We start from the raw sequence: 13,781 nt of genomic DNA, 5'->3' as shown, positions 1-13,781 counted from the left end.
GAAGCATAACAGCGTATTTAAATGCATGAGTTCATTCATAATTATAATAAAGGAAAAAACACAAAAATAATCACATTAATTTTAGAAAATGATAGGGAACCAGCTCATTTTTTTTTTTTTTTTTGGAAACTAGTAAACAGTCAATTCTTTTTTTTGAGACAGAGTCTCACTGTGTCGCCCTAGGTAGAGTGCTATGGCATCACAGCTCACAGAGTGCTATGGCATCACAGCTCACAGTAACCTCCAACTCTTGGGTTCAAGTGATTCTCTTGCCTTAGCCTCCCAAATAGCTAGGACTACAGGCGCCCGCCACAACGCCCAACTATTTTGTAGTCGTGGTGGTTTGTCAGACCTGGGCTGGGTTCGAACCGCCAGCTCCAGCGTATGTGGCTGGCGCCCTAGCTGCTGAGCTACAGGCACCAAGCCAAACAGTCAAATTATTTATTTATTTATTTTTTTTTTTTGAGACAGTCTTACTATGTCATCCTTGGTAGAGTACCATGGCGTCATAGCTCACAGCAACCTCCAACTCTTGGGCTTAAGCGATTCTCTGGTCTCAGCCTCCCAAGTAGCTAGGACTACAGGTGCCTGCCACAACACCCAGCTGTATTTTGTTGTTGAAGTTGTCATTGTTGTTTAGCTGGCCCAGGCTGGTTTCGAACCCCCCATCCTCGGTGCATGTGGCCAACGCTGTAACCACTGTGATACGGGTGCTGAGCCAGTCAATTCTTTAACAAGCTTTTCTTATGTGGGGTAACCATATCCTTGATGAAGGAGAATTTATCTTTATAGAATTTTTCCAACTAACAAATGAAGAAGGAATGATTGAATTAGAGAATCACCATTTTGCAGTCTCATTTGAAATAATCAGTCTAGGCCATGCAGATCAATTGCTGATAACATTCCAGAAAAAGACAATTGAATATCATCTGCTTCCTGAGTATCTTGTTGCCAGAAATTAAAAACGTGAAATTTTATCAAACCACTGGATCTGACATCTAGTTTATAAGAAATACAAAAGACAGAAGGACATGTTAAATGGTACAGTGGAGGTGCAGTAAATCCAATCTAGACAGAGAGGAAAGGGAACATAGACAGTTGTCCCGGGGTATGTGTAGGGGGTTGGTTCCAGGACCACCCATTTATAGCCAAATCTGTGCATATTTGATCCTGCTCTTAGTCTTGCAGAACCCACATACATGGAAAGTTAGCCCTTAGTATATGTGAGTTTCTGGGTCCTACAAATACTGTATTTTCAATGGGCATTTGATTGAAAAATAGTCACACAGCAGGAAGAGGGAAGGAGGGGGTGGGTTGGGGAGTCACGGTGTATAGCGCACCTCTTGGGGGCAGAACACAGTTATAAGAGAGACTTTAACAAATGCAATCGGTATAACCTAATTATTTGTGCCCTCAGTGAATCCCAAACAATTTAAAAATTTTGGGGGCTTGGCACCCATAGCACAGTGGTTAAGACACCGGCCACATACACCAAGGCTTGCCGGCTCAGGCAAGCTAAACAATGATGCAACAAAAAAATAGCCGGGCATTGTTGCAGGCACCTGTAGTCTCAGCTACTTGGGAGGCTGAGGCAAGAGAATCACTTAAGCCCAAGAGTTGGAGGTTGCTGTGAGCTGTGACACCCTGGTACTCTACCAAGGGCAACATAGTGAGCCTCTGTCTCAAAAAAAAAAAAAAAAAAAAAAACTTTTTTTTTCTTTTTTAATAGTTAAGGCAACCCTATCAGTTTAAACCCGTGTTGTTTTAGGGTCATCTATAGATTAAAAGAGACTTTAGAATTTAGATCAACTGAATGTATTTATGAACTGCATTTGAATCCTGATTTGAACAAAGCAACTTTAAAAAAAAATAGGGAGAAAAATTAGGGATGTTTGAATATTGACTGGCTATCTGATACAAAGAAATTATTGTGGGTTTTTTTAATATGTCTACATTAAGATGGTTTTGTGTTTTAAGACAGTTTCGCTCTGGTGCCCAAACTGAAGAGCAGTGGCATCATAGTTCACTGCGTCCTCAAACTCCTGGGCTCAAATGATCCTCTTGCCTCAGCCTCCCAAATAGCTGGGCACCACAGGCAAGGTGTGTGTCACTATACCTGGCTAATTTTTTCTATTTTTAGCAGAGATAAGGTCTCTCTCTTGTTCAGGCTGATCTCAAACTCCTGACCTCAAGCGATTCTCCTGCCTTGGCCTCCCAGAGTGGTAGGATTATTGGCATGAGCCACCTATGTCCAGCCCGAAGATATATTTAAAGAGTCTATACAGCAAGGCTGGGCACAGTGGCTGCTTATAGCTGTAATCTCAATTTGAGATCAGCCTGGGCAATATAGTGAGACCCTGTCTCTCTACGAAAGGAAAAAAAGAGTGAGTCTCTTATCTTTTAGAGAAACACTGAAATAGAGTTATAATAAGATTTCTGAGTTTTGCTTCAAAATAATCTAATGGAGGTGACTGTAGTAGAAACAAAGAGTCCATTGAGTTGATCATTATTGCTTGGTGACAGGTACCTGGACATTCACTATTCTATTGTTTTTACTTTTGTACATGCTTGAAATTTTCCCTAACTAAAAAATGTTTTTGAATATGTTTTACAACTCAGTAATACAATAGCATGTGATTAGTTTCCATCTGGATTGAAAACTGACTTTCATAACTTTCTTGTAGCCTTACCCCTCGAGAATTCAACTCTTATGGAGCCCGAAGAGGTAATGATGCTGTGATGACAAGAGGCACTTTTGCAAATATCAAGCTTTTTAATAAGTTTATTGGAAAGCCAACTCCCAAAACAATTCATTTTCCATCAGGACAGATGGTAAGGATATATAGAAAGTATTTAGGCAGTTGTTAACTGGATAAAAATTTTGTATTAAAGATTTTTGTGTTTGTTTTAATCTACAGCTAGATGTATTTGAGGCTGCAGAGCTATACCAGAAAGAAGGTATTCCACTGATTATTTTAGCAGGAAAAAAATATGGTTCAGGAAACTCAAGAGACTGGGCTGCCAAAGGACCATATTTACTGGTATTGACTCTTAAAATTTATCATTGTAAGCTTCAAAGGGTTTTACATATTCTGTTTTGTCAATAACGTTCTGTCAAAGTTTATTTTGCCTATTTGAATTTTTTAATACTTACATGAATCTCATATTTATAGGTTGTTTATTTCAGTGATCTTAGCTAGTACTTTGTATTCATCTAGTTAATTGTGTTTTAATACTGTGATTTTGATTAAACCTTTATCAGTGAAAAAGTCAGTATGGTAGAGGGGAAAGAGATTGTCTTAAACTTTTATTTTATGATAATTACTTATACCTATTGGTAGTTTTACTTGCTTCCTTTTCATTTAATTTTCTCTGATTTGCTCCATCAGGCGTTAAGGGACTCAGGTAGTAGGCGAGGTTTCACCTCTCCCCCACCCTCATGGGAGGAGATTATGGTACCTGGCCCTTGGCCAGGAAAACATTTCTCCTGAGACTGTTTACTTGTTGTAAGGCATATAGGCCATTATGTGGCATGTGCTTTCTGCTATTTCATACTAACAAGCGCTTCTCTTTACAAGTATAGTTAGTTGTAAAAAGGCTAACCAGAACACAGCCCTCATAGTATATCATGAAAACTTCATCTTCTTGAATCTTTCATTTTTCCTTTAAAGTGCAAATACTCTTGAGAACTTAGAACAGTGTCTTTTTCTTTTTTTTTGAGACAGAGTCTCACTGTGTCACCCTCAGTAGAGTGCTGCGACGTCACAGCTCACAGCAACCTCAAACTCTTGGGCTTAAGTGATTCTCTTGCCTCAGCCTTTCAAGTAGCTCTTTTCTTTTCTTTTTTTTTTTTTTTTCAGAGCAGTGTTATCTCACAGCACACTTGAACCTATAGTTGAGCTTCCACGGCACACTTAAATTGTGTTGATGATAAAAAGAGTAAAAAAAGAATATATTTACTGTGCTTTGAACTTCTTTCAAAAATAATTAATGGACTTAGTGCCCATAGCACAGTGGTTATGGTGCCAGCCACATACACCAAGGCTGGAGTGTTTGAACTCGGCCTAGGCCAGCTAAAACAACAATGACAACTGCAACAAAAAATAACCAGGCATTGTGGTGGGCTCCTGTAGTCCCAGCTACATGGGAGGCTGAGCAAGAGAATCACTTAAGCCCAAGAGTTGGAGCTTGCTGTGAGCTGTGATGCCATGGCACTCTACCAAGGGCGACCACTTGAGAGTGTCTCAAAAAAAAGCCTCCTTAGGAGACAGTAATGGTTTGGAAAAGAAGTTGCAAAGCACAAGTCTAGAGCCTCTCCGGCTCATTTTCTCCAGAGAATTAACCTTTACGCTTCTAGAGTGGGGATTTAACTGGAAATCTGATTTTTATAGGCTTGATTTATATAATCAGTATTCCAGTGTTCTGAGAATCTCATGCCTCTCAGTCTCAAGTTTTTCCTGGGTTTTGTGTTGCAATTGACTCAGACCTTGTTGGTATCACCCTGATTTTAGTTTATCATTCTGTAGTTTTAACATTGTCTAAGTCGGTTACCTATCTTTTAAATATTTATAAAATCTCTCATCCTATTCCCTTTGTTCCTTTAAGTTTATACCTTATTTATTCCCTCATTTCAGTGGCATTTCAAGAGTGAGTGTTGAAGAATACGTGTGTTAGATCTGTCATGTTTAAGCAACCACCCTGTTTATAGAGCTCTTTCTGTGTGGTGGGCAGAGGCAGCCTTAACTCTGGAGTGGTGGGAAGAGGGGTGGATCCCAAATAACTCAGGGAATGCCTTAAAAATCCAGAAAAATAATCTTTTAAAAGGCTTCTGTAAATACTTTAATAGATCATTGATTCTTATGAGGTATTAAACTAAAAGTGTTTTTTTTCCCCCTTTAAATGCTCAGTGAAACCAATGTTTACAGTGATTAGAAAAAATAAAATGCATGTTTGTTACAGGGTGTAAAAGCTGTTTTGGCTGAAAGTTATGAAAAAATACACAAAGATCATTTGATTGGAATTGGCATAGCTCCACTACAGTTCCTTCCAGGAGAAAATGCAGATTTCTTGGGCCTCTCTGGCAAAGAAACATTTTCTTTAACATTTCCTCGAGAGCTGTCTCCTGGGATTACATTAAATATTCAGGTATCTCTAAAATTCTCAAATACATGATTGTGCATTCTGTACTCAATGGTTATAAATGGAACATAACTTAAAACTTGTGTTTAAAGTAGTTCATGTTCTTTGGAGAAAAGTAGAAAGAATAGGGTATTTAGTCCAGAAAAAAGATCTTTGGAAGGGTATCTTGCCTTCCAGTTACTTGTGTCAGCTTTCTTTTCCTGGTTTTGAACTCTTGGTGATCTAAGTTTAACCCAGGCATATGCAAAGAGAAGGTGGAGTTGAACATTCACAGTTTAAAACACAAATTTTACAACTAAGGAAATAAAGGGAAAAAGTGGGCGTTATTATGTGCGTTGAAATACCTGGTGTAAAGTGAATATGAGTAGTGAGTATAACTTCCTCAGTGTCAAAATTGACATGCTTTGATCTAGTGTTCCAGTATAGTAGACTTGTCATTTAGAATTAGGGCTGAAAATAACTATTTTTCTACCTAGCTATGAAGTTCACGGTCAGGTATCTCAGATGTTTTTCAAGAAGCAGAAGGGTTACAGATAATCAGAATGTATGAAATTAGAACCAGGAAAATCAGACAGCATATGTAGCAAGTATAGTCATTAAAGACAGAGAAATATTCTTTTTTTTTTTTTTGAGACAAATATTCTCCCATCCAAGTACTAACCAGGCCCAACCCTGCTTAGCTTCCGAGATCAGACGAGATTGGGCGCGTTCAGGGTGGTATGGCCGTAGACTGAGACAAATATTCTTAATCACTAAGTAACACTCGGAAGATTTTACCACTCATATAAGGTGTTTTTGTTTGTTTAAAGACAAGCACTGGAAAAGTGTTCAGCGTGATTGCTTCGTTTGAAAATGATGTGGAAATAATGTTGTACAAACATGGAGGATTATTAAACTTTGTGGCACGAAAATTCTCATAGTATCTACTCACCATGGGTACCTTCCATAACTGGTAGCTGTGAAGCCTTTTCTGCTGGACCCAGGAATCCTTACCATGGAGCTGCAGATAGTCCCAGTATACTCACTTATCTCCTCCATGGATGTAAATGATTATGAATCAAAGTAGTGACTGAAATGAAATCTTCTTGATTTTAAATAATACACGAATGGTGCTATTAACATTGCTAAAATCAACATGTGAAGTGTGTTGTGGAAGAGACCTGTAAGTATGGGGGGGAGATATTTTATCAGACCATTTTGTAAATAAAGGCAGATTTGAACTTGTGTTGAAGATTCTTATACATGTTTGAATAACCTTCCTGAAGTTAGTTTTGCACCTATAAAACTGTACTACTGTTTGTTGGTTAAGAGTAGCACATTGAAATATAAGAAGCCAGATTATGACTCTAAAATGATTGGCATTGGAATCTGATTTATAAATGGGTTTTTATTGATTCTTTTTCAGAATTGAGCTGGACACATTTGGCTTTTTTAGTTTGTCATATAAGTCAGGTTTATCCTCAGTCTTGGTCTAACTATAAGTGATAAAACCTGCCCCACATCATAATCATTCTGTCTAATCCAGCCAAAGTTTCCTCCACATCTGAAGATGAACCACGGTATTAGCAATGGAAATACAGTCGAATCTCTGTAAGTTACTGCCCAAGGGACTGTAGGAAACTGGTCAACATACAGAGGTGGTCAACATAAGGAACTAGGCCTACTGTATATGTGGTACATGTCTGGTAAACTTAAGGAGATGGCCAAATATGGAGGTTCAATATGTATTATGTGTGATACAGCCCTTAATTTTTTAGTAATTTGCCACTGTGACCCTCTGGCAATCTTCAAATGGCATTATATTAATTGGGTTAAAAGTATTTTGCTTACCCTGTGTGATACTATAATTTCCTATAACCTAATATTTTAGATATTATTAACTACAATTCCACACTCATTTTATAGTTGATAAGAATTCATTTAATCATTAAACTCTAAACTGATTTACTCTAGACTTTTAAATTATCTACCCTAAATTATATAGGTGCTTAACCCTAAGCATTTTTTAAGTGTTGCTATTTCTTAATTAAATTGATTTCCTGTCATTTTCAATCATTATTTTACCTGGGATGCATGATTCTAATAGTTTTGTTACATTACTGTTTTAACCAAAGCTAACTGTAAGGATAAAACACTTAAGTGTTGCTGTGTCAATACCATATAGTCTCGGTATGTGTCTGTCCACCACATGAAATGTTTTGTCAAAAAGACATTGGCATCTTTAAAAAGAAAAGTTGAGTAATTAATTCCAGAAGGTTCTATACCTTTTTGAAACTAAGCAGTTAAACTTAGCAGGGTAAAGGTTAAGTATAGTGATTTTTTTTTTTTTTGATATGACCTACTTAATGTTACTGCATTTCAGAATTAGCTCACATTGCAGAGTAAAGAATTATTTGTTTTAAGCTAAAATGCTGAAACTACCAAACCAGTGGATGAACACCACTGAGAACTTTGTACATAATCAATCACTCTTTTGAAAATATTTTGCAAATATGTGCTTAGACAAAAAGATGGACTAGAGAATATTTTCTTGGGTACTTTCAAGTTATATTGTGTTTTCAATATATGCTGTATATCTGTCAGTGCACGTGTTTTTAATTTATAGGAAAACATGAGTTAGGGATGGAGATCTTAACAAATTCAGTGTTAAGATACCCGTTATGTGCTTTGAAAAAAAAAAAAATGGTAATTCCCGATGGTATGTGGGGGGAGAATCTATTATTATTTTGAAGGCATGCTCTATACCATGTATATAGTCCATGGGCAGAGGCACAGGCATTCATCTTTAACATTGGATCCAGGAGACAATGATAAAGCCAGCTAGCTGTGAATTTAACATTTACATTTCCAGTCTACCTAGTCTAATAATAATACAAGTAAATCTTGTATTTCAGGAACAAAAAGTTCTCATTTTTTGCTCATATACAATGAACCAAATGTTTAACAAACATGGTTTTAAGTTGGGAAAGAGTGATGGATGTATGGTCCAATGTGTCTAACTAATAATTGTATTTCTAGCCAAATGCTGTATTTGCAAAAATCTGGCATCTGTTGGTTTTTTTTTTTTTTTTTGTCTTAGCTACTTTTTTTTTTATTGTCTTATCTACTTTGTTGACTGTATCTAGATAATTTTCTGTTACCAAAAAAATAAATAAATAAAAATTTTGTGAAAAGAAAGTGTAAGCGGCACACACACAAAAAGCAAGTAAGTGTTGTGAGATTAAAGTACAAACTTAAAGGTTTGTTACAAACAGCAACATTTTAAAGATCTTTTTAAAACACAATGCTACATATCATTGCCATTTTCATACCTTTGGCTTTTGCTACTCCTATAAAATCAGTGAAAATGTTATCCAGCCACTGAATTGCCATTATTACACCTAAAAAGTTTGTAAGAGGGCAGTTGTCATTGTTTCTGTTTTATCTTCATGTTGGTACTTGAATATGGGAGGTATTAAAATCCCTCTAGTCACATTGTTCAGTTTTTTGCTGGTAATCAAACTGCAGTTGTATTTAAAAGGAAGAAAGTAAAGCTAAGCCATACATCAGAATCACAGTTGATCGAAATATGATTACACTGTTGAGTGCATTTGTCTTCTCTCAGTGATGAGTGACAGAATGAGGCAAAATTATTTGAGTGACATTTTTCTGTGGTTAAATTAAAAGACACCTTTCTTTTGCCTTTAGGTTTAGAAGATACTAAGAGACTGGATATTGAGCCTATCTTAGTTTGATTTGGAATAATAAGGAGAGGAGAAGGGATGGACTTTGGCTTTTTCAGTGTTTTTCCCCCCCAAAGGATGATAGTGTCAATGTTTATTTATATCAATTATACACATAATATGTGGCTATGAAACCATATATCTCAAGTAACTACAAATCATTGTCTATTATTTAAAGCCAACAAAACAGTGTAACAGTTTTAAGTTCAATAATGTTAAGTATTGTATAGAAATATATTGGAGGCAAGTTCAGTTGATGACAATTGTGTATACATTACTGATGCTGTAAATTATTTTTAATAAAGAAAATTGTATTATCACATTTGACTCTTGTAAAATATTTTGTGGTAATTGAAAATAAAACACCATGACTTAAAAAGAAATGGGATGCTATCCAGAAATTTCTCTTCAAACATGTTATCTAAATGTTTAGACATTAGTTATTCCTAATAATGACTGCCCAAATGTGGATCATAGTTATTCTGATATTTAAATCTAGCAATTCCTTTCCACTCTGGGGCTTATGAGAATGAAAACCAAGGTAAAGACTTGAAATAAGGATGGCCTTAAGAAACAAAGTTGAATATGATTTAGGGGTTCCAATAAATACTTAGATTCGCACAATCACAATTTAGAATTGAAAGACTAATTTTTCATCCAAAGCAGGATCACTTGTACAAATAGTATCGTCTTATCTTGAAAATTCAAAACATCTCTCAAATACTCTGTACTGCACTAGGCAACGCATCCTACTGATTGAAGTTTTGGTTAAAATGTCTTTGTGGCGTATACCTGTAGTCCCAGTTACTTGGGAGGCTAACATAGGAGAATTAGCTTGAGTCCAGGAGTTCAAAGTGTAGTGTGGCCATTGTGTTCCAGCCTGGGCAGCATAGCAAAATCCTGTCTCAAAAAAAAAAAAAAAATGGGCGGCGCCTGTGGTTCAGTGGGTAGAGCGCTGGCCCCATATCCCAAGGGGGTGGTGGGTTCAAACCCTCCCCCCGCAAACTGCAACAAAAAAATAGCTGGGCATTGTGGTGAGTACCTGTAGTCTCAGCTGCTTGGGAGGCTGAGGCAGGAGAATTGCCTAAGCCCAGGTGTTGGAGGTTGCTGTGAGCTGTGTGACACACAGCACTCTACTGAGGGCAATAAAATGAGACTGTCTCTACAAAAAAAAAAAAACTAATCTTGAACTGAAGTCTGCCTCCATTTAGCTTATGGATTAATATCCACTGATTTTGGTTTTCCTGAATAAATGGACCTTTCACAAATTACATTGTACATAACCACCTTTTATTATGGAGGTGGTTTGTGTTAAAGCGACCGTTCAGGACAGAATTGGAAGCCTACTGTTAACTGTGTATTCCAAGAGGAAATGGCCTTTTCTTGAAGGTGTTAAGCATTCCTGTGTTTCTATGCTATAGGACCAACTAAGGGGGACTACCTGCCCCCCACCCCTCATCTGTTTAGGTTTTTTGAGACAGTCTCACTTTGTCGCCCTTGGTAGAGTGCCATGGCATCATATCTCACAGCAACCTCAAACTCTGAAACTCTTGGGCTCAAGCGATTTTCTTGCCTCAGCCTCCCAAGTAGCTGGGACTACAAGCACCCACCACAACGCCTGGTTATTTTCAGAGACGAGGTCTTGCTATCGCTCAGGCTAGTCTAGAACCTATGAGCTCAGGCAATCCACCCGCCTCAACTCTGCTGCCTGTTCATTAGTGCTCAGGAAGCAGGTCATCCACAGGTCTCTACCCTAAAGGAATGTTTTGAAAATATGGTTGACTCTCCACATATCTAAAAAGGTAAGTCCTTTTTCCCACTCTTAATTACAAACTAGATGAATTATTAAGGTCCATTTATTAAACTTTGGCATTCATAAACCATAACTGGCAGGCACATCTTTAAAGCCTTCTAAGGAGTCCAACTTGGTCCTACAAGTTTGCATTACAAAGGCTAATATCAACATAAGCATGGCGTATCCAAATTTTTTTTTTTTTGCAGTTTTTGGCCAGGGCCAGGTTTGAACCCACCACCTCCAGTATATGCGGCCAGCGCCCTACTCCTTGAGCCACAGGCACTGCCCAGGCTTATCCAATCTTTGACGAAACAGACCATCATCAGTGTTGCATTTAGTTGGTTTAGTTTTCACTTGATGCCAGTTTTGTTTTTTAATTATACATTAGCTACTTCAACTTTATCCTTTAATTTGAGTTGTTTGACTGATAAGTTTTTCAAAACATTAAGCTCCAAAGCCTGTGTTCAGTGTACTTGTATTGCAAAAGTAGATGTATATGTAATCCCCACAGAATCTGCTTGTATAATAACACTTGTGTTGTCACTGTGAACATTTTAGTTTTTCATGGTATTAGCCCTGAATTTTAAACAACCTGTAATGAGTAGTTTAAGGAAGTATAAAATTACTGGGCTATTAGGTGTTTTGTTTTTGTTTCTTTGAGACAGAGTCTCACTCTGTCATCCATGCTAGAATGCCGTGGCTTTACCATAGCTAACAGTGACCTCAACTTCCTGGGCTCAAGCAATCCTCCCACCTCAACTTCTGAAGTAGCTGGGACTACAGGCGCGTTCTCCTATGCCCAACTTACTATGACATTTCCTGTCTTAGATTGGTGCAACTTTTTTTTTTTTTTTTTTTGGCCGGGGCTGGGTTTGAACCCGCCACCTCCGGCATATGGGACCGGCGCCTTACTCCTTGAGCCACAGGCGCCGCCCGATTGGTGCAACTTTTTATCATGACATCCATTTTTGGCATTATTGAAGAAAAACATGATGTAGCAGCGTGTATTAACAGCCTTCAGAGTGTTTATTCTTACACCCAGTAATCTGACTCTGCATAGTTTATCATAAAGACATAATTTAAAATGCACAGAAGGTTTATATGAGGATTTTTAAAATGAAGTGTTTAAAAAGGCAATTTACAAAGTACAATATTTCTAAAGAAGGTGCAGGGAGTGGAAATATACACATGCCAAAATATACTACATGTGGGGCGGCGCCTGTGGCTCAGTGAGCAGGGCGCCGGCCCCATATGCCGAGGGTGGCGGGTTCAAACCCAGCGCCGGCCAAACTGCAACAAAAAAATAGCCAGGCGTTGTGGCAGGCGCCTGTAGTCCCAGCTGCTCGGGAGGCTGAGGCAGGACAATCGCCTAAGCCCAGGAGTTGGAGGTTGCTGTGAGCTGTGTGAGGCCACGGCACTCTACCGAGGGCCGTAAAGTGAGACTCTGTCTCTACAAAAAAAAAATAAATAAATAAAAACAAAATATGCTACATGTGGATGTAGTAGCCCTGTCTCTTCAATCCTCATAATTTCCGTATTCAATTTTAAGTCCTATTCCCTAATCCTAAAAGGGGTAGAAAAAGACCAATAAAGGTGGAACAGTGAGAAGTGGAGAGAGTTCAAGAATTGGCTGAGGGAATAACAGGTAAAGGGGTCTAAGGAGACCAATGGGATTAAAATTCTTGTTACAAAAAATTCAAGTTAAAATTACTTTTGACAACCTAAAGGAATGGAACATTATGTCACCCTTGAGGCTCTAAGAAGACAGCCCTGGCTCTGCGCCCATAGCACAGTGGTTACGGCATCAGCCACATACACCAAGGCTGGCGGGTTCAAACCCAGTCTGGGGCCAGCTAAAGTCAACAATGACAACTGCAACAAAAAAATAGCCGGGAGTTGTGGCAGGGGCCTGTAGTCCCAGCTACTTGGGAGGCTGAGGCAAGAGAATCACTTAAGCCCAAGAATTGAAGGTTGCTATGAGCTGTGATGCCATAGCACTCTACCAAGAGCAACATAGTAAGACTCTGTCTCAAAAGTAATAATAATAATAATAAATTTTAAAAATATAAAAAGGGGCAGCGCCTGTGGCTCAGGGAGTAGGGCACCGGCCCCATATACTGGAGGTGGTGGGTTCAAAACCCGGCCCCACCCCACCCCCCCAAAAAAAACTGCAAAATAAAATAATAAAAAGACAGCCCTGCTTCTTGGATATTAGAAATGAATCAGATAAGAATCAAATCTAGGGCGGTGCCTGTGGCTCAAAGGAGTAGGGCGCTGGCCCCATATATCGGAGGTGGCGGGTTCAAACCTGGCCCTGGCCAAAAAAAAACATCAAAAGTTGAAATAGAGGTCTCCTTCAATAGGAGGTTGTAGAGGTTTGGGATTCATCCAAGTCGATCAGGATGACTACAGATAACCAGAATGTGCTATATTCTGACAGAAAGGAAAGGGTAGTACAAGCATTAGCAAAAACAAAATAGAGACCAAGTTGCAGGTAAGAGTGGACCAGTGTCTAGAACTCTTCTCTCTTCCAGTAGACAGTGCTCTGACTTACCAGAGAAGTCCTAGTTGGACTTCTAGAGAAGGGCATCAAGCTACTTAACAAGGCTTTGTGCTCTTGACGATTAAGATCATCCAATTAGGGCGCGCCTGTAGCACAGTGGTTATGGTGCCCGTCATATACAGAGGGCAGCGGGTTTGAATCCTGCCCAGGCATGCTAAACAACAATGACAACTGCAACAACAACAACAAATAGCCAGGCGTTGTGGCGGTCGCCTGTAGTCCTACTTGGGAAGCTGAAGCAAGAGACTAGCTTAAGCCCAAGAGTTTGAAGTTGCTGTGAGCTGTAACGCCACAGCACTCTACCGAGGGCGACAAAGTGAGACTCTGTCTCAAAAAAACAAAAAGATCATCCAGCTAATCTGGCTGTTATCCATGAATCCTACGCAGCCTTCTGAAAATCATGTGGTTTCTGCAGACTTTACTGCAGGGAGAGCGATTGCTCTACCTAAATAAAGATTCTGACCCAGTTACCAGTTCCACTTCTCAGTGTAAATGACTAATTCTTCACAGGAAACCTGAACCGTGGTGACCTCAGCCCCCTGGGAAACCCGTCGGGGCAGCC

At 38.8% G+C, this 13,781-nt stretch overlaps 1 protein-coding gene across 1 annotated transcript in view; it reads left to right on the top strand.

Moving 5' to 3' along the window:
- IREB2 (iron responsive element binding protein 2) overlaps window positions 1-9,181 on the top strand; it is a 59,444-nt gene extending 50,263 nt beyond the window's left edge. Inside the window, exons 19-22 of the mRNA XM_053594184.1 lie at window positions 2,685-2,832; window positions 2,919-3,041; window positions 4,960-5,145; window positions 5,949-9,181. Of these exons, the coding sequence (XP_053450159.1) occupies window positions 2,685-2,832; window positions 2,919-3,041; window positions 4,960-5,145; window positions 5,949-6,059 (568 nt within the window). The 3' untranslated portion in view covers window positions 6,060-9,181. The remainder of the gene's footprint in view (window positions 1-2,684; window positions 2,833-2,918; window positions 3,042-4,959; window positions 5,146-5,948) is intronic.
- The last annotated feature ends 4,600 nt before the right edge of the window (window positions 9,182-13,781 follow it).

This window comes from Nycticebus coucang, chromosome 6 (genome assembly GCF_027406575.1).
Source record: "Nycticebus coucang isolate mNycCou1 chromosome 6, mNycCou1.pri, whole genome shotgun sequence".
In the NCBI taxonomy this organism is placed as follows: Eukaryota; Metazoa; Chordata; class Mammalia; order Primates; family Lorisidae; genus Nycticebus; species Nycticebus coucang.
The sequence above is the reverse complement of the archived record's forward strand: the minus strand, read 5'-3'. Positions and strand labels throughout refer to the sequence as shown.